This window comes from Cydia strobilella, chromosome 24 (assembly GCF_947568885.1).
Source record: "Cydia strobilella chromosome 24, ilCydStro3.1, whole genome shotgun sequence".
NCBI classification, from domain to species: Eukaryota; Metazoa; Arthropoda; class Insecta; order Lepidoptera; family Tortricidae; genus Cydia; species Cydia strobilella.
The window spans coordinates 1,810,808-1,830,530 of NC_086064.1; the positions used below are offsets into that span (position 1 = coordinate 1,810,808).

Sequence of the window (19,723 nt, forward strand, 5' to 3'; positions counted from 1 at the left end):
AGTCAATAAAACATGAATCACAAGTGGCCTTCTCCAATTCTCTAAAGGCAGGCAACTAAATTAAATTGAAACTCCACACTCCTCAATCAAATGTATGTTTTGACGTATCCAATTTGGTAGCATAAAACATAATCGGGTCAACCATGATGTCATATCATTAGCTTAATTTTAAAAGTGACGTACCATTTCTACACGAAATTCGGTAGACCGAGCACCTATTTATTGTATTTAATTTATTTTTGTTCCACTAGTGTTTAAAAATGTCGTACTTTCAATCAAGATACTCTGCCGGTAAGTGGGTTTTCTATTCGTTTCTATTTTAACGTGAAGGTTAAATGGAATTACCAATTGTTTTCTTGTTTATTTAGGTGTTTAGCGGTTGTCATGGTTATTAAATTTCTTTAATCAATTAAGTAATGCAAATATTTAACAAGAAATGTGATAATTTAACCTAATACATATTTGCCTTTGTTTTGCGTTTGTATATTGCAGTTATTTTTAATTAAGGTATTTTTTAAATGTATATTTCTTGGATGACTTTAATTGGAGGGGTTTTTTGAGACTACCTACAAATTTCGTGTATTTATTTATTTAAATAAATATGACACGTAATTAGTAAGTTACTCTTTTTTTTTTAAGAATTAATTATTTAATTATTTTACATGTAGTGCATTTAAAAAACAGTCATAATGCCCGTATTAACTATTTATTCTGTTTTCTGTTATTACTATATAAAACGAACCAGCTGTAAAAGGGTGGCGATGGCGTCATCCCATCCTAGATGTTTTGTTCATATCAAAAAGATGGACCTACCTATACATTGTTCACCTTATCACAATGGATTAAGGTTCTTAATCGTAAACAGATCTTGGATTATTTTGAATTTAAATAATGTACATACAATCCTTGAATAGGTACACTTTTTTTTTCGACTAGATTATTTTTCATGGTTGTATGTTGTATTGTATTATCATATTGCGCTCTTTAACAATACAATATATGCAGATTATTTAAAATACTGGCATGATTATGGCAAAAATAATTTAAAAAGTTTAGTGTACTTAAACGGGCAGGTATAGGTAGCTTAGATCGATAAACGGCACAGTGTAAAAGTGACGTAACCGAAGAAACGCAAAAAGTCCTTGACCTGAAACGTATTTGGTTTGTGTATGTTACTAGGTAGCTAGGTAGTTGCATTGCCTGAGTGCAGTCGTTAAGCCGTTTCTAGCTCAAAGCTCTTGAATCGAGAGACTAAAATGGTTCTTGAGAAATTTGTTTGAGCAATAAAAATGTTAACTGATGTCTATAAACAGAGACGGTCAGTTTGACCATAGAGTAACTTATACTAGAGCGGTACTGTCATAGTAAATTTTGTAACCCCAGTAAATTCACTGCCATCTGTCGACACCCTTTAAAACTAAAAATAAATATTATAAAAATACGATAAAATGTATTTAAATATGGATAAATGTTTTTTTTTTTTATTTGCATTAATTATTTTTATGATTTTGACCCATGTGCTTTCACTGATATGCGTTAAAATTGTTAAATAACGAACGAAACCGTCAACGCCATCTATACGACAGTAGACCAAAGCTAGTAGCGCCCTCTGAACGAGAATCAAATTTTCTTGATTTTCGAAGCACGTTTTTTCCTTAGACTGTATCCATCTATTACGGAGTTATATCTTTGGTTAGACTGTTTTTTTTTGCCTAGGTACTTACTTACCTTACTTTTTTTGTACAATAAAGTGATTTACAACTACTACTTAGAGCAACTTAGAGATGTAAATTTCGATTAGAAATTTAGATTTAATTATAGGTAAAAAATTAACTATTAATACCTAATTAACCAACATTAAGTCGTAATAAAATAAATGCGAAGGACCCTAACTAGGTACTAGCCATTTACTAGATATGTACCTACCGAATACTTAAATGAGGTATTTTCTATAAAAAGGGACCTTATTGTCGATAGCGCTTACGCCATTATAAACGATGCTCCGATATAAATACAATGCTGCGCAATGCTGTGCGGCGTAAGCGCCATCGACAATAAGGTCCCTTTTCATAGAAAATGACCCAAATACGTTATTGAGTTAATTAAGTGCATCGTTTTAACAACCAGCTTCTTGTTTTCGTTATAGTTACACATTTTTACATATGTCAGTGTATCCTAATCCATTGAAGTATTATATCGAAGGACGGGCCTTACGGGCAATCATGGGCAATAAGAATAGGGCCAGTACATTGGCGTGCCACAGCTACAACGCGATTGGTTGATGAATGGTGAGTTCGCATCGCGTTAGACAGCACGATTATCTCGAATTCGTGAGGCACGCCGCTGAACTAGCACCATTTTTACTATTTTTAATGCCCGTAAGGCCCGTCCTCTACGTCAATATCCTAATCATATTAAAATAGAACAATATGACAAATTACATAATAAATATACCTACAAATATTTCTTTATGTAGATAAAATTATATTGTCTTCGGTTACCGCGATAGTTACTCATGAAATAAAACTATGAAAACGGATTATATCGCGTATATTGAATTTATAATTCATCCCGACGTTTCGAACTCTTTACAGCGTTCGTGGTCAACGGGTGACGGGGTTAGAGTTCGAAACGTCGGGATGAATTATAAATTCAATATACGCGATATAATCCGTTTTCATAGTTTTATTTCATAGATAAAATTATACAATTGATGGCACTTGCGCTTTTTTTACAAGAAGTAATAAGACTAATAAGATAAATAAGAGGAAATTTGTTTAGATTATTTTTTTATCAAGCAGAAACGTCTTCGAACGATGCTATTAAACCCACCCCCCCACCCCCCACCCCCCGTCACCCGTTGACCACGAACGCTGTAAAGAGTTCGAAACGTCGGGATAATCCGTTTTCATAGTTTTATTTGATGCTATTAAACTTAGAAACAAATTAAAAATGGAAAAATTCATGTCGAACCCAAGACAGTAAATTTTTTCACATTTAATCCGTTTCTAAGATTTATTTAGGTTCTGATAAATGGCAATCGTCAGTTTATTTATAGTATTTATTACGACACGAACGACAAAAATAAGAACCTGTATTCGTGTCTGATTACAAATTAGCATAAATCAAGGATTCGTAGATAAACCATTACCATTACTCAAAACGCAACATGCCATTTAACAAATCGGTATCTTTACACAAACATATTCAAATGTAACTTAAAAAAAAGATTTGGTCATCTTTCGTAAATTCATCTTCAAGTTAGGTGTGTTGAATGTTGTCAGGACCTTGTAAGTCAATCTCACTGGCCAATTCGAGTTTTAGTGATTCGATATGTTTCCGATATGATACTGATCTTTTTTTTATTCTGGCTTTTACTGCCTGCAATTTTGCATAGGGTGAATTTGCCAATGTCGGTGTTGACTTCCACACGTGAGGGGAATGTTCGGTACATGGAGACTGTATAAAGGAGCCAAATCTCTATGTATGAAAAGTGTCCATCAAAAAACAGTAATTAGGCGGCGCCACCATACACCGAAATACTACCAAAAACAACCTACGTAATTTGGTCGGGTTATTTGTTGCCTTATATGGTTCATGTTATACTCATGTCCCAGAGCCTAACTAGCGCCACCGGAGAGATTAGGAACTATTATTTAAAGCTTACCGCGGTCACTTTTACAACAATTCTGCCATAAGAGATTGCGATCCTTTCTATACCATCCATAGTTCGGTACTTACTGATCTGTCATTGTCATTGACGAGACGAATTTGTCGAAGCGTGTAGTGACTAAATCAGCACGGTAGCATTTTTATCGCCTGTCACCATGCCTGTCACGTTCTAACAAGTATGTAAGTGCGAAAGTGACAGGCATAGTGACAGGTGATAAAAATGCAACCATGCTGACACCGCTTTGTTCGACCTTGTACGATATTAATTATAACTATGTGTGTACCTATTATATACCTACCCAATTCTGTGAATGAATTGTATTATATATTTATGAAATTTGACATGTAAAATACTATGTTTTATGAATAAAAGCTTGAATCTTGAATTTTCTCAAAAGTTTTTGGTTGAAGAAATGTAACTTTTGACACTGACAGGTCAGTATCGTATCGGAAACAGATCGAATAACTAAAACTCGTATTGGCTCATTAGCCTTACGTCATTCTGTACAGTTATGTTTGAGGCCGCTACACCACTGTTTTAATATGGAGCTTGATAGCCATTGACTGGAACTGCTTTTGAAATGTTAAAGTAAATCTTTAAAACCGTGTTTATGTTTTACGTAGGTCCATTAAAACAAGTAGAGTACTTGTTAAGTAGTGTTAAGTGTTAAGTATCTTATCTAGCCGTGCTAATGGCACTAATTGTATTGATGTAACGAGAGACATTACCAAAGATAGATATAACTCTGTAATAGACGGATACAGTGTAAGGAAAAAACGTGCCTCGAAAATCAAGAAAATTTTATTCTCGATCAGATGGCGCCACTACTTTTGGCCTACTCTCGTATAGATGACGTTGACGGTTTTGTTTGTTATTTAAAAAAAATTAACGCATATCAGTGAAAGAACATGGGTCAAAATAATATAAAAATAATCTCTCTCTCTCTCTCTCTCAATGCAAATATTGCAAATAAAAAAAATCATTTATCCATATATAAATACATTTTTTGATATTTTTATTTTTAGTTTTAATTGTGTGTCGATAGATGGAAGTGAAATAAATCATATCATTCAGTATTCAGTATTCAGTATTCATTTATTTCTTGCTTCCATGGTACATTTTTGGGTAGTATTTACATATTTCTTATGGTATCACATGGACCCTGAATAGGGTGTAGCAAATACAGATAATTAAATTAAATTACAGTTACTTAACTATATCTAGTGGCTTTTACAAACTTATAACTACGTATATAAACTTTGTATATGATATAACACAAAATTATTACTAGTAACAACAATAATTATAATATATATGTATTACGAGCATATCGATCAATAGGGGACGTAGGGGAGGGGAATCATATCAATTTACTGTGGCTACAAAATTTACTATAACGGTATCGCTCTATTCTCTTTGACATTACATTGAAAGATAAACAATAGCAACGTTTTACCTTACAATCACAGCAAAATCGATTTTTCCCTCACTTTTTTTAAGCAAATGGACCATTGTTCGAGCAGTTGATGTGGAAATGATCTGATACTTTTATTTGCGTCTTTTAAAAGGTTGCTCGCAATCTTAAATAAAATAAATAAAATTGTGATTGTTTAAAATACGAGTACTAATTTACTACCTACTAACTATACTAATAGTTAGTAGGTAGGAAGCTTCGAATACCTGGTTTTTTATTTAATTGTTAACAAAGATAGATATAACTCCGTAATAGATGGATACATACATACATACATACATACATATAATCACGCCTATTTCCCGGAGGGGTAGGCAGAGACCACGGATCTCCACTTGCTGCGATCCTGACATACCTCTTTCGCTTCCTTCACTTTCATAACATCCCTCATACACGCTCGCCGGTTTAGGGTGCTCTTGACCTGGCCTTTCTTCAGGATTTCCCCGATCTGATCAGAGAAAGTCCGCCGAGGTCTGCCCCTTCCAACTCCCGTTTCTACCTCTCCCTTATACACTCTCTTTGTTAGCCTTCTTTCACTCATTCTTTCCACGTGTCCAAACCATCTCAACATACCTTTCTCAATTTTTGTCACTACATCTTCGTTCAGTCCACACTTTTCCCTTATCACACTGTTCCTAATTCTATCTTGTAATCTCACACCACACACACTTCTCAACGCTCTCATTTCCACTGCATGATGGATACAGTCTAAGGAAAAAACGTGCCTCGAAAATCAAGAAAATTTGATTCTCGTTCAGAGGGCGCTACTAGCTTTGGCCTACTGTCGTATAGATGGCGTTGACTATTTCGTTTGTTATTTAACTATTTTAACGCATATCAGTGAAAGAACATGGGTCAAAATCATAAAATAATTAATGCAAATAAAAAATATCATTTATCCATATTTAAATACATTTTATCGTATTTTTATAAATCTTCATTTTTAGTTTTAAAGTGTGTCGACAGATGGCAGTGAATTTACTGGAGTTACAAAATTTACTATGACAGTACCGCTCTAGTATAAGTTACTCTATGTTGTTAATAAAATATTGTATATTATGTCTCAAGGTAATCTCTACCAGTTGGCCATAGACGGTAGTTGGTAATAGCGGACTTAATGCCAGTAGGCATTCTCTACTTTAGTCAAGTTAAAAGAAAATACTTACTTACTTACTCCTCTGGCGCAGCGACCCAAAGTGTGTCTTGGCCTCCAACACGACCTCTTCTTTCTTTTTCTTTCTTTTCCTTTCTTTTCTTCTTTTTTTGCTTTTCTTTTCTTTTCTCTTCTTTTTTTAGGTTTTCTTTTTTTTTTAAGAAAATAAATAATATATTTATCAATAATAATAACATATTTATTAATCAATCAAAATGTTTATTTCAGGCAAAAAACCATAGATAAAAATTACAAATTTAACATAAAAATTACAGTACAATACAATTACGATTTACATTACGAAAATTACATTACAATTACATTAAAAGTCTAATTAAAATTAAAATTACAATTAAATTTATAAAACGTGTACAGTACAGATGTACACGTATGTATATACGTGTACGTATATAGATTTACTAACTTGCGCTAAGTGCGCATCAAATGAACTGCATTACGAAATTTATGACCTTCGAATGTATTTCCAGTTCTCGACCCATTTAGCGGGCAATCCACGCAATTTCGACATCTGTGTTTAGTTTGAATTTATTTATTAGACTTGATAACTGATGTCGGTTATGATTATTAGTAGAATAACTTTAAAATTTATCGGGTTTCAGACAGAGTTTCTGTAGTACGGTAAGACGAAAGTGAGCTATGGTCGATGTTGATATTAAAATATGTAGAAACTTGGGTGAGGATAGTTATATATTTAATTATTAAAAACATTAACAAAACTTATAAACTATTATTAAAAAAACCTATAAACCTAAAAATAAATTAAAACTAACAAAAATTAATTAAACTACGAACTAAATTCAAGTTATACTCATGCTCATTCATTTAATTTAATTTCTTCTTCAAATCATTATTTAAGGATATTTCCGAGCGCCTTGTAGACGCCTCTGGTGACCAGAGGGCTGGCAGCTACTTCGGCCAAAGACTAAGTCTGGCCATCCAAAGAGGTAACGCTGCCAGTCTTCTGGGCACCATTACACATGATAGCGACCTGGGGAGCATTTTTTATTTATAAGTTTATTTTAAGTTTTATAAGTTTAGTTTAGTTTTAGAGATTAGTTAGTTTATTTAATTTTAAATTTATTACATTATAATACTAATACTTAGATATATCATATATAATTTCTTCTTAATTTAATTAATATTGTTTTGACATACCTTTGCTTTGCATGAACTATCTTAGCTTTAAATTATTTTAATTATTTTGATTTTCGCTAGATTTGTAAGTACCTAATGTACCTACCTATCTGTTAGCATTTTGTGCCCTATCAGGGTGTCATGTACCAACTACCTGTAACTAACATCTTTTGTAATGCACATAACATGTAATGTTGAATAAATAAATAAATAAAATAATTATTAAAATGAAAATATAATACAAAATTTAAGAATTTATGTGTTTTAAATTTATCATCCATCATAATCCGTTCAAATAATTATATTTTAGAAGCATTCGTTAAGAATGAATAAGAAAAAAACCGGCCAAGTGCGAGTCGAACTCGCGCACCGAGGGTTCCGTACTTTTTAGTATTTGTTGTTATAGCGGCAACAGAAATACATCATCTGTCAAAATTTTAACTATCTAGCTATCACGGTTCATGAGATACAACCTGGTGACAGACAGACAGACGGACAGCGGAGTCTTAGTAATAGCAAAGATAGATATAACTCCGTAATAGATAGATACAGTCTAAGGAAAAAACGTGCCTCGAAAATCAAGAAAATTTGATTCTCGTTCAGAGGGCGCTACTAGTTTTGGCCTACAGTCGTATAGATGGCGTTGACGGTTTCGTTTGTTATTTAACAATTTTAACGCATATCAGTGAAAGAAATGGGTCAAAATCAAAAAAATAATTAATGCAAATAAAAAAAATCTTTTATCTATATTTAAATACATTCTATCGTATTTTTATAAATCTTCATTTTTAGTTTTAAAATGTGTCGACAGATGGCAGTGAATTTACTGGGGTTACAAAATTTACTATGACAGTACCGCTCTAGTATAAGTTACTATATGGTAATAGGGTCCTTTTTGTACCCTTTGGGTACGGAACCCTAAAAAGGCTGCTAGACAGTTCGGCAGCGGTGAAATAACAATAGTCTACTAAAGAAATAATTCATAGCAAATGCAAATAACTTGAAATAAACCCAAACTTGAAATAGCATGAGTGAATGATTGTAGGTATTTATGTTAAGTGTTCAGTCCTAGCGACAACGAATTTACTGAAAAACTTAATATTATATAATCTAAAATTTCCGCACAAATGTACCCCTGACGTATTTGCTACTTCACATTACGCCAATATTACTATAGAATAATGTACAGCATGCAGTCTTAGTGAAAGGCCTGAGTGGACGCTCAAAGCGGAGCGTTCGGCGGGGCGTGCAGCGGGGCGTCGGGCTCACAAGTGATGTGAGCAGCGTGCACTAAGGCCGCTCTTATACGTTTGCATTTGTTTAACATGCACGCCGCACGCCCCGCCCCGCTGCACGCCCAACTCGAGCGTCCACTCAGGCCTTACACTTATTATAATCATGCGAACGGCTAAGGAGTGGAATTCACTTCCTGCAAATATATTCCCAGTCCACTATAACTTGGATCTTTTTAAATCAAGAGTGAATAGACATCTTTTAGGTAAGCATGAATAGCATGATCCATCCTAGACTGCATCGGCACTTACCATCAGGTGAGATTGCGGTCAAATGCTTACCTTTTTTTAATAAAAAAAAAGTATTATTTTATGAAATAAAACTATGAAAACGGATTATATCGCGTATATTGAATTTATAATACATCCCGACGTTTCGAACTCTTTACAGCGTTCGTGGTCAACGGGTGACTGAGGAAAAATTACAAAGTGCAAAAATACCCACATACTAAAATAATGAATCGTTTATACGCGATATAATCCGTTTTCATAGTTTTATTTCATGAGTAACTATCGCGGTAACCGAAGACAATATTAAGTATTATTTTAGTTACACAAAATAATTAATTAAATTTAATCAAAATTTTGTCTAGAATAGAATAAACAACTAGTAGAATTAATCAATCAAGGACACTTTACCGAGTGTTGCGCGGGGAGGCCTCTTTCAGTAGTTTTATATATTTTATGATTTATGTGTTTATTTTAGGGTTTTAAATTTAATTTAGTTTTATTTTTAGGTTAATTTAGTTCGTATGCTATTCTGTAGGTTTTATGGAATAAATAGTAAGAAAATATTCATTAGTGATAGACAAGAATCAAGGACTGAATGTACAAATGTAATGAAATGGGGCATTTTCTATGAAAGGGACCTTATTGTCGATGGCGCTTACGCCGCACAGCGTCGCGCGGCATTGTATTTATATCGGAGCATCGTTTTATAATGGCGTAAGCGCCATCGACAATAAGGTCCCTTTTTATAGAAAATACCACAAATATTTCCATTTATATTTTCCAGGTTCAATGCCACCCCCATCTTTAAGCGATAAGCTGCGCCTCTACCATGTAGACATGAACCCATACGGCCACAGAGTTTTACTCATTCTAGAGGCTAAGAAGACTAAATACGAGGTTTACAAGCTAGATCCACTGAAGCTGCCTGATTGGTTCAGAACTGCTAATCCTAGATGTAAGTAGTGTACTCATCATCTTCCTCACGTTATCCCGGCATTTCGCCATGGCTCATGGGAGCCTGGGGTCCGCTTGACAACTAATCCTAAGAATTGACGTAGACACTAGTTTTTACGAAAGCGACTGCCATCTGACCTTCCAACCCAGAGGGGGAACTAGGCCTTGTTAGGATTAGTCCGGTTTCCTCACGATGTTTTCCTTCACCGAAAAGCGGCTGGTAAATATCAAATGATATTTCGTACATAAGTTCCGAAAAATTCATTGGTACGAGCCGGGGTTTGACCCGCGACCTCCGGATTGAGTGATTACAGATGTAAGTACTAAAGCCTCTAAAATTATTTCTTTATTTTATTGCAAAAATCCCAATAAAGCCTAGTTATCCCTCGGTTTTGGAAGGTTAAATAGATTTATCATTCTAAAAAAAATTGTTGCCATACTGAGGACATTACATACTGATACATATTGATTGACAAAAAGCAGCGAACTCCCATCTTTAAGGCGGTTCCCTGAGCCAGAAGGCGAAAAACTCTCCTTATATGATCATGTTTTTCTAAGGGGCGTTAATATTCGTAGACGTGGAAAAAATATATGTAGTTCTTGACTATATTATCTTTAATATCATAGCTTCCGATACACAAATTATGACACTTCGCTCGATACAATTAATTCCCAAAGTAACCTAACCTAACCTCGGACTTTTAATCCAACTTTACTCGGTTATTTATTATGTAATACTATAAACAAAAAAGAAGAAAAAACAATCTTAACTTAAATAGTAATTTCGTAGCTTTCGAATTTCGATTTTATAAGGTAACGTTTTTAAAATAAATAAAAATCGACAAAATTCGATCAAAATTGACACTTGGCGCGCATGATCTTTTCCGTTCTTTCTCTGAGTTCTTTCTTGCGAAATGTGACAGTGACAGTTGCAACTTGCAACCCTGTTAGAGGTGTCTATACTCGTTTGCCTCCTATATAAACAACAATATATTTCAGTAAAAATACCAGTGCTGGAAATCCCAACGGACCAAGGAGACAAATTTCTGTTCGAGAGTGTGGTGATATGCGACTACTTAGACGAGAAGTACGGACGGGGGCACCTACACTCACGGGACCCGTACGTTAAGGCGCAGGACAGGCTGCTGATTGAGAGGTTTAATGAGGTAATATTATACAGTTTCATTTCATTTCACTTATTCCTTGCTTAGTGTGTATACAAAAGATCTTATGCATAAATCATTACATGTCTCAACACACCCTGTGAGGGTATTGCAATACATTTAAGAGCTAAGAACTAAAGTACCTATACATACTACACATAACATTTAATGTACAAATGTAATAAGTTAGGCATTTGAAAATACATTTTAAATTAATTTAATAATATGACAAAATATAATTTAATTTAATTCAAATATTTCTTAAGCAATTGTTAGGCATTAAAATATAATTTCCATTGATTTATTATTATTTTATATAAGAATACAGTTTTTGAGGATTTTTCAAATTTTCTTTGAATAGAAAATGAAATAAATAGGTACTTACCTATACAGAATAACATTTAATGTACAAATGTAATAAGTTAGGCATTTGAAAATACATTTTAAATTAATTTAATAATATTACAAAATATAATTTAATTTAATTCAAATATTTCTTAGGCAATTTATTTATTTATTTATTTAATCTTTATTGCACAAAAGAAAACCTTACAGTACAAAAGGCGGACTTAATGCCATAAGGCATTCTCTACCAGTCAACCTTAAGGCTAAGCAGAGAAATTGTGGGCGGTGCTACAAATACAACAGCAAAAATAAAATAAAAATAACATATAATCACATATATATACAAATATAATATACATATATAATATATATATAAATAACGACGAGACTCATTATGAAACTAATAAAAATACACTAAGAAACTTTCTTTCCGCTAGCATAGAAAGCACGTAAGGATTTTTTGAACGCGAACTTATTTGGCGCATTTTTTATGTTAAAAGGAAGTCCGTTCCAAAGGCGCGCCACCTGCACAGTGAACGAATACGACATGAACCCGGTTCGGTGAAAAGGGATGGACAGAGACATATTGCCAGAAGAGCGAAGTTGGCGGTCGCGAGAAATGCCGTAGTATTGAAATAAGGATTTGAGGTACTCAGGAGAGTGTGGATCGTTAAGCACAGAAAAGAGAGTGGAAAGCAAGCGAATATTGCGACGTTGTCGAATTGGAAGCCAGCCAAGCTGAGAGCGAAAGGAAGAAATGTGATCATATTTGCGGAGGCAAAAAATGAAGCGAATGCAGTTATTCATCAGGCGATCCAATTTGTCGAGAAGCTCTTCGTTTAAGTCCGGATAACAAACATCACCATAATCAATAATGGGCAGTATAAGGGTGTTCATTAATGCAACTTTAGTTTTGATCGGTAAAAAGTGTTTCAGTTTGTTGAGAGAATGAAGTGAGCCCATGACCTTACGGCTGATTTCAGTAACCTGTGCCCTCCAACTCAGGGTATTGTCAAAAAGAACACCCAAGTCTTTAACGCTCTGACTAAATCTTATTGGGGAGCCGTTAAAGCTTACAGGTGCAAGTGCGTCCAAGTCTAGTAAGCAATTGTTAGGCATTAAAATATAATTTCCATTGATTTATTATTATTTTATATAAGAATACAGTTTTTGAGGATTTTTCAAATTTTCTTTGAAATGAAAATGAAATAAAAAAATATTTATTTATGTATCCAAAATGCAGCTTAATAGTAGCATTAAATTTTTAGGAGTATTCTATTGTTAGACTGCCTAGGAATAGTGTACTGAGCCCTAAACTAGGTAAACCTGTCTTATAGGAATCAGGGAATGAACCACCGCTAGTTCTCAATGCAGCAAAAGATCGGTTGTGTACACAAGTTGAAAATAAATAGATGGTCAGATCGCTTACTTATATGCGTATACAATTTTTATAATTTAGCAAGGATGATAGAAATATGACATTTATTTCAAAAATATTTAAGGCGGTTCCCTGAGCCAGAAGGCGAAAAATCTCCTTATATGATCCTGTTTTTCTAAGAGGCGTTGATATTCGTAGACGTGGAAAAAATATATGTAGTTCTTGACTATATTATCTTTAATATCATAGCTTCCGATACACTAATTATGACACTTCGCTCGATACAATTAATTGCCAAAGTAACCTCTAACTCGGACTTTTAATCCAACTTTACTCGGTTATTTATTATGTGATACTATAAATAAAAAAAAGAAGAAAAAACAATCTTAACTTAAATAGTAATTTCATAGCTTTCGAATTTCGATATTGTAGGGTAACGTTTTTAAAATAAATAAAAATCAACAAAATTCGATCAAAATTGACACTTGGCGCGCATTATCTTTCCCGTTCTTTCTTGCGAAATGTGACAGAGACAGCGGCAAACCGACGGAACGGCCTTAATATGTTAAAAGACAGCTCTATTGAGCACAGAAATTAATCGAAATATTGCTGTTTTACATTATTTTTAATGCAATTTGACACGTTAGGTCAGACAGGCGACCCAGAGTCAAAGTTCGTATTTCGCCAGAGGTGTTGCATTTTACTAAAACTACATTGGGGACCTTTTTCTATACTTTAATGTCTTTATTTTTCAGCTTATAAAAGGCAGTCTAGAGTGCTTCGACACAAACTTCGCCTACGGCAGTGAACAGATCGTGCAAACCTTAGATATCTTTGAAAAAGAACTTACTGCGAGAGGTATGTTAAGTATATGTAATGTTTAGTTTATGTTAAGTATATTATGTATATCTATAATGAAATTTACATTTATTAAATTAAATTTAGCTACCCTATTACACTATAGCACAGAATAAGTTAATTTTTACATATGCAAACTGAATGGTGTATATAATAAATAAAAGAGCCCAGAGAGCGGTACTAAAGGTAGCTACTTCCCGCCCATTTTTATACCCTACTGACCTCCTTTATAAATCATGGGAAGTACTAACTGTTCGTCAATTATATATATTAAGCACAACACTAAAGCAGCACGCCAGAATTCCTTTCAACCCTGAATACAGAAACAAAAGGCGCAAAGATATAATAGGTATTCAAACCGTTCAAAGGAAACACGTATTTTCATCTAGATTTTTTGTCTTCTTGGGCCCATTTTTGTACAACAGGTTAAATGTAAAACTAGACCTATACCCACTTAGCTATGCTTGTTGTAAGAATACTCTACGACGCGCCCTTCAAAATATGACGTACGATGATACAGAGAACCTACTAATAGTCGTAACATGATTGTGTACTTTGAAATTTAATACTTAAGACCCATTTTGTTAAGGCGATAAGACTTCTATTGTGTAAGTACTACTATTAATTTATAATTAAGTGAATAATTAAAAATTGACTAATTTTGTACTTCGCTGCCTGAAACACAGGAACTCCTAGTTCAGGCATTCGTAAACCACTTTCCTCTACTAACAACTCTTAGTCTTTAAGATGAACCTCTGTACAATACTTTTTTCAATAAATTATTTGTATTATTGTATTATTTGTAATAAGTGTTCCGGACCTTTGTATTTTAGTTTTTATTTTATTTTGGGTAGTTCCATTTCATAACTTTGACGATAAACAGGAAAAACCACCTCACCCCGTAGTCCCTCGTAATTGGGGTGAGATGGGTTTTCAGACAAAGGTGATTTTGGAAGATTGTTAGATCGATTTTTTTTTATTATGAGTATTACTATAGCTCCATTTTAAATTGGAATACATTATTTTTGTAGCAGTAGCCCTAAAAACTAACGTCATCCCCCTTTCAAACCTTCTCTCCCCATTCATAACCCAACTCTCCCCGCGAAACCTACTCACCCCATTTTACGGTACTGTTTTTAAGCAACTTGCACTATGACGCATGCCGCGTGTATAGACGTTTCGTTCACACATAGAAACGCAAGTGATTTTTTGATGTATAGCGTGTCCGCCCTATAGTCTGGTATTAACTAACATAACACAGATCCCTGTGAGACTCAAACTAACATTGATATACCTATACTTGACCGAGGCTCTGGAAAACTACTTATATAATTAATTCTTGTAATCCCATGGACGCAATATCGTATCGGCAAAAAAGTTACATTTAAGTTCCATGGACGGTACCGTAAAATGGGTCGAGTAGGGTTCGCGGGGAGAGTTGGGTTATGAATGGGGAGAGAAGGTATGAAAGGGGGTGAGATGGGTTTTTAGGGCTACTGCTACAAAAATAATGTATTCCAATTTAAAATGAAGCTATAGTAATACTCATAATAATAAAAAATCGATCCAACAATCTTCCAAAATCACCTTTGTATGAAAACCATCTCACCTCAATTACGAGGGACTACGGGGTGAGGTGGTTTTTCCTGTTTATCGTCAAAGTTATGAAATGGAACTACCCAAAATAAAATAAAAACTAAAATACAAACGTCCGGAACACTTATTATATACACCATTTAGTTTGCATATGTAAAAATAAAATGTTATCGAGGTTTGAATGTCAGTTTTGCTCCAACTCACCCCATTTTACGGTATCTATAGGAAACACAATTTCATACAAAATGTATGAAAAGTCAAAAACTGCTGTGATTTAGATTTTTTTTGCGTTGTCTAAGCCTCGGACTCAAGGGTTTTAAGGTGTTTAATTTTTGATGGTAATCGTTAACTTTTTTTTAAAAGGTACAAATTATTTCGGTGGTGAACGGCCCGGTATGCTGGACTACATGATCTGGCCGTGGGTTGAGCGCCTGTATCTTCTGCGCTGCATCAACGAGAGGAAGTTCGACGAGAAACGATCGCTGTTCCCTAACTTTGTAAGTACACTATAAGCCTAAGTGTTTTCATTTTAAAGACACGTAATTATTGCAAAAAAAAATTTTTTTAATTTTTATTCATTCATTCTTAATAAAAAACCGACGTTAATTAGTTTAGTGTATAAATTTCGCGCAAAAACGCTCCAAGCTGTCACGTGATCTGAATGACGTAACGAGGTGATAAACAAACGACTGTCGATGCCAGGGATATAACCGCGAAAATCGAAGTTCGCAAATTGCGTGCATTTTTCTCTATCACTCAAATTACACCTTCATTGGAGTAAAAGAGAAAGATCCCCGCAATTTGCGAATTTAGGTTTTCGCGGTAGCCCCTCAGAGGACCACCAGGTTTGACAACTTGTCTGTGCGTGTTTCTCACGCCGTGACGTCACGCGCTCCGATTTGCGTTTGCAGTCACGTGATGCTGGGCATTATTTTAAATACTTTTAATTATTTTTAATTAATTTATTACGCATATTTATACTTGCAAAAAATTATTTTCAGCATTCTAATATTCCCTGCTATGGTAAAAACATAAAATTTTATATATTCGCGATTCATGTCAAAAGGTGATGTGAAAAGACACATACCAAAAGAGAAAATTATGGTAGCCGCAGATATATAAAGTTAAATGACATTATATAATTTTAAGTTATTTTATTTTCTAACAAATCAAGAATTAATATGTGACTTATACTCTAACTTCAATGACCACAAAGAATATTTTTAGCGTTATTTATAATGTTTGTAACCATATGTCGAATCTACCAAGCAGCTGATAATACCTACTCATATACACGGTGGCTAAAAAATAAGTGCATTACCGTTGCCAGGGAGGTTTTGGGATTATACTGAGCAACTTTTACTATGGGACTAACCCCGAAATCGCAAAAAAAATATTTGGCTGTTACATACATTTTGGCAGGTCCATTTTCTATGGGAGAGTAAAATTTTTTTAGCGATTTCGAGCTTGGTCCCATAGTAAACGTTGCTCAGTATAATGCCAAAACCTCCCTGGCAACGGGAATGCCCTTATTTTTAGGGTTCCGTACCCAAAGGGTAAAAACGGGACCCTATTACTAAGACTCCGCTGTCCGACTGTCCGTCTGTCACCAGGCTGTATCTCATGAATCGTGATAGCTAGACAGTTGAAATTTTCACAGATGATGTATTTCTGTTGCCGCTATAACAACAAATACTAAAAAGTACGGAACCCTCGGTGCGCGAGTCCGACTCGCACTTGGCCGGTTTTTTTAGCCACCCTGTGGCCTGTATATCTCAATTAAAAACCTTTTTTTTTTTCAGGCCGATTGGGGCGACCAAATGCAGGTAGATGAAGTGGTGAAGAAGCATGCCAACTCTCCAGCCGAGTATTTCGACTACTACAAGAACGCTAGGACACATTCAATGGGATATTATCTTTAAGAAAATAGGCTTCAGAAGACAAAAACATTTCACTAAGTTTAGGACATTTTATTTTAAGCTGGATGTTTCGTTCCGTCTATAGTCTGAATCTTCTCAAATGATTTTTAACGCCTAAGACGGTAATCTGTTAAACAAAAGCCATTGTTCCTTTTGTGGGAGCTGTCGGCCATTGTTTGCCATTGAGTCGGAGCGCGTGCTACGGCGCGTGCCATTGTCAGACACAACGGCCGACCGCTCGAAGGAACAATGGCTTTTGTTTAACAGATTACCGTCTTAGGCGTAAAAATCATGTGAGAAGATGCAGACTATAAGCGATTCCGTTAAGGCGCTATCGCGATAATATGACCTTGACTTTCTATGACGTCACACTCATTCTGCATTTGTTTCTTTGAGATTATTTATAATATTTTTCAAACACGAAGGGTACTGTGACCGGTGTGATCTTTATACATTTTTTTTAAGATTTGGCGTTTTAAGGTTATAAATTTAATTGTATGAAGATGACACCAGTCACCATTCCTTTCGTGTTTGAAAAATACTGTAGAAGCTAACTTTAAGAATAAACCCGCGTGTCTACAGAAAAGCATCGCAAGGCCTTCAAACCTTCAAGGAAAGAGCGTACTCCCATCTTAAATTCCGGCAATGCACTTGCAACCCCTCTGGTGCCGCAGGTGTCTATGGGCACGGTATATGGTGTATTGTCTGCTCTTTAGCCTCTTATCACAGAAAATATTTATTATATCCAACGTGACGTCATTCAATGTTATATTTCAGCCTCAACAAAATGGTTTAGACAGGATATCCAGCTCGAATAAAGTAATCCTTGGCATACATTGTGCCATTTTGCCAAAAGGGTACTTATTGTCGCTTGTCAGTAAGGCGCTATTTTCATATAGCTTCAATTAGAAATCAACCTTATCAACAAGCGACAACGTGGTATAGTTAGCGCTATCTCTACTGAGCTCGTTCACTTACCTGTACTAACAATGGCATTCTGTTAAACAAAAGCCATTATTTCTTTTGAGTGAGCGCGTGGCCTTTGTAATTGGGCGCGTGGCCATTGTGAGTGAGCCTCAGGCACAAAGGCCAGCACGCGCTCACACAAAAGAAATAATGGCTTTTGTTTAACAGAATGCCATTGTTAGTAAGTAAGTGAACGAGCTCAGTAGAGATAGCGTTAACTATACCTTTTGGTTGAAAACGTCACAATTATTGAAATTTGAAAGTTAAGGAGTTTTACGCTTCAGGATATGATTGTAAGGGCTTCAGCTAATATTTTAGTAAAATGTATGTGATTTTTCGTTTAGAATAGAGGTATTTTTTTTTAATAAAGGCGCTTATCTATGTATTACAAACAATTTTTGCAAAATATGTAATAATTTTTAAGGTTTTTGTGGGGCGTCTCTACTGTCTCTTGCCTCCAGCGTATAAGAATATTTGAGTTTTACTCTGAGGGGCTACCGCGAAAATCGAAATTCGTAAATTGCGGGAATCTTTCTCTTTTACTCTGATGAAGGCGCAATTTGAGAGACAGAGACAGATGCCCGCAATTTGCGAACTTCGATTTTCGCGGTTATAGCCTCAAGTTGTATATAAGCGCGTAGGCGAAATACAATAAGTATATTAGATTTTGTACGAAGAAACAATATTTTTTTAAGTTATTACTTTTTACCATTTGACCTCACAGTTTGAATAATTAAACTCATCAGATGAAGTTTATTTATTTTAGCATTTTATTTTGTCTTACAACATGGGTTTGCGATTTTTGAAGATTTTGTTAATTGTTATTTTGTTTCATAAGGTCCCTCTACACTCATGCGCGAATCAGGGCGCGAAGCCGCGAACGCGAGTGTGGAGTCGATTTCGCTGATTAGCGAACTAGACTTCAAACTCGCGTTCGCGGCTTCGCGCCGTGATTCGCGCATGAGTGTGGAGGGCCCTATACATTTATTGTTTTTTTTTTGTCCGTCCGTTTAGTTACTTGTATAATATATATATTTTTTGATGTTGCCGTTAAGTTATTAAATAGGTACAAAACATATCATGGAAGTCATAAAGCTTGTTGCAAAACATAAAAATTAAAAACATTCATATATATTACGTTGTGCCCTACCCATGGTAGATACCTAGGTATTTGCAATTACTGCAGCGTCCTTACCTAGGTAGCACAAAATTTATAGCATTTTAGTGCATTTACAGCAAAATTACATTTACTTATAATGGTATTGTACTTAATACTTATTTCATAAATTGGTGTGTATGGTATTATGATATTATATGGGTTACCATACCATCAAGTTGTTACCACCCAGATAGCTAAGTGACGTCAGCGACGTCATAATGACGTAATTTATACGTATAATGCTACCTGGGCACTGTATTAAGTAGTTGGTATTAGTAACAGCTAGGATTTTGTCCCCATATGTTTCTTATATAGTTTGTCAAAGGACTGTGGCATTTCAAACATAAACACAGGGAATCATACTATCTTTGTCTTGCACTAGTACTAGCACCCAAAAGAAAAGATGA

At 34.8% G+C, this 19,723-nt stretch overlaps 1 protein-coding gene across 1 annotated transcript; it reads left to right on the forward strand.

Moving 5' to 3' along the window:
• Positions 1-93: 93 nt before the first annotated feature.
• LOC134752173 (pyrimidodiazepine synthase-like) lies at positions 94-18,181 on the forward strand. The gene is made up of 6 exons (XM_063687784.1): positions 94-291; positions 9,763-9,933; positions 10,932-11,098; positions 13,574-13,676; positions 15,636-15,769; positions 17,075-18,181. Exons 1-6 carry the CDS (start codon positions 261-263, stop codon positions 17,192-17,194), a joined length of 726 nt encoding a protein of 241 aa, XP_063543854.1. The 5' UTR covers positions 94-260; the 3' UTR covers positions 17,195-18,181.
• Positions 18,182-19,723: the final 1,542 nt, after the last annotated feature.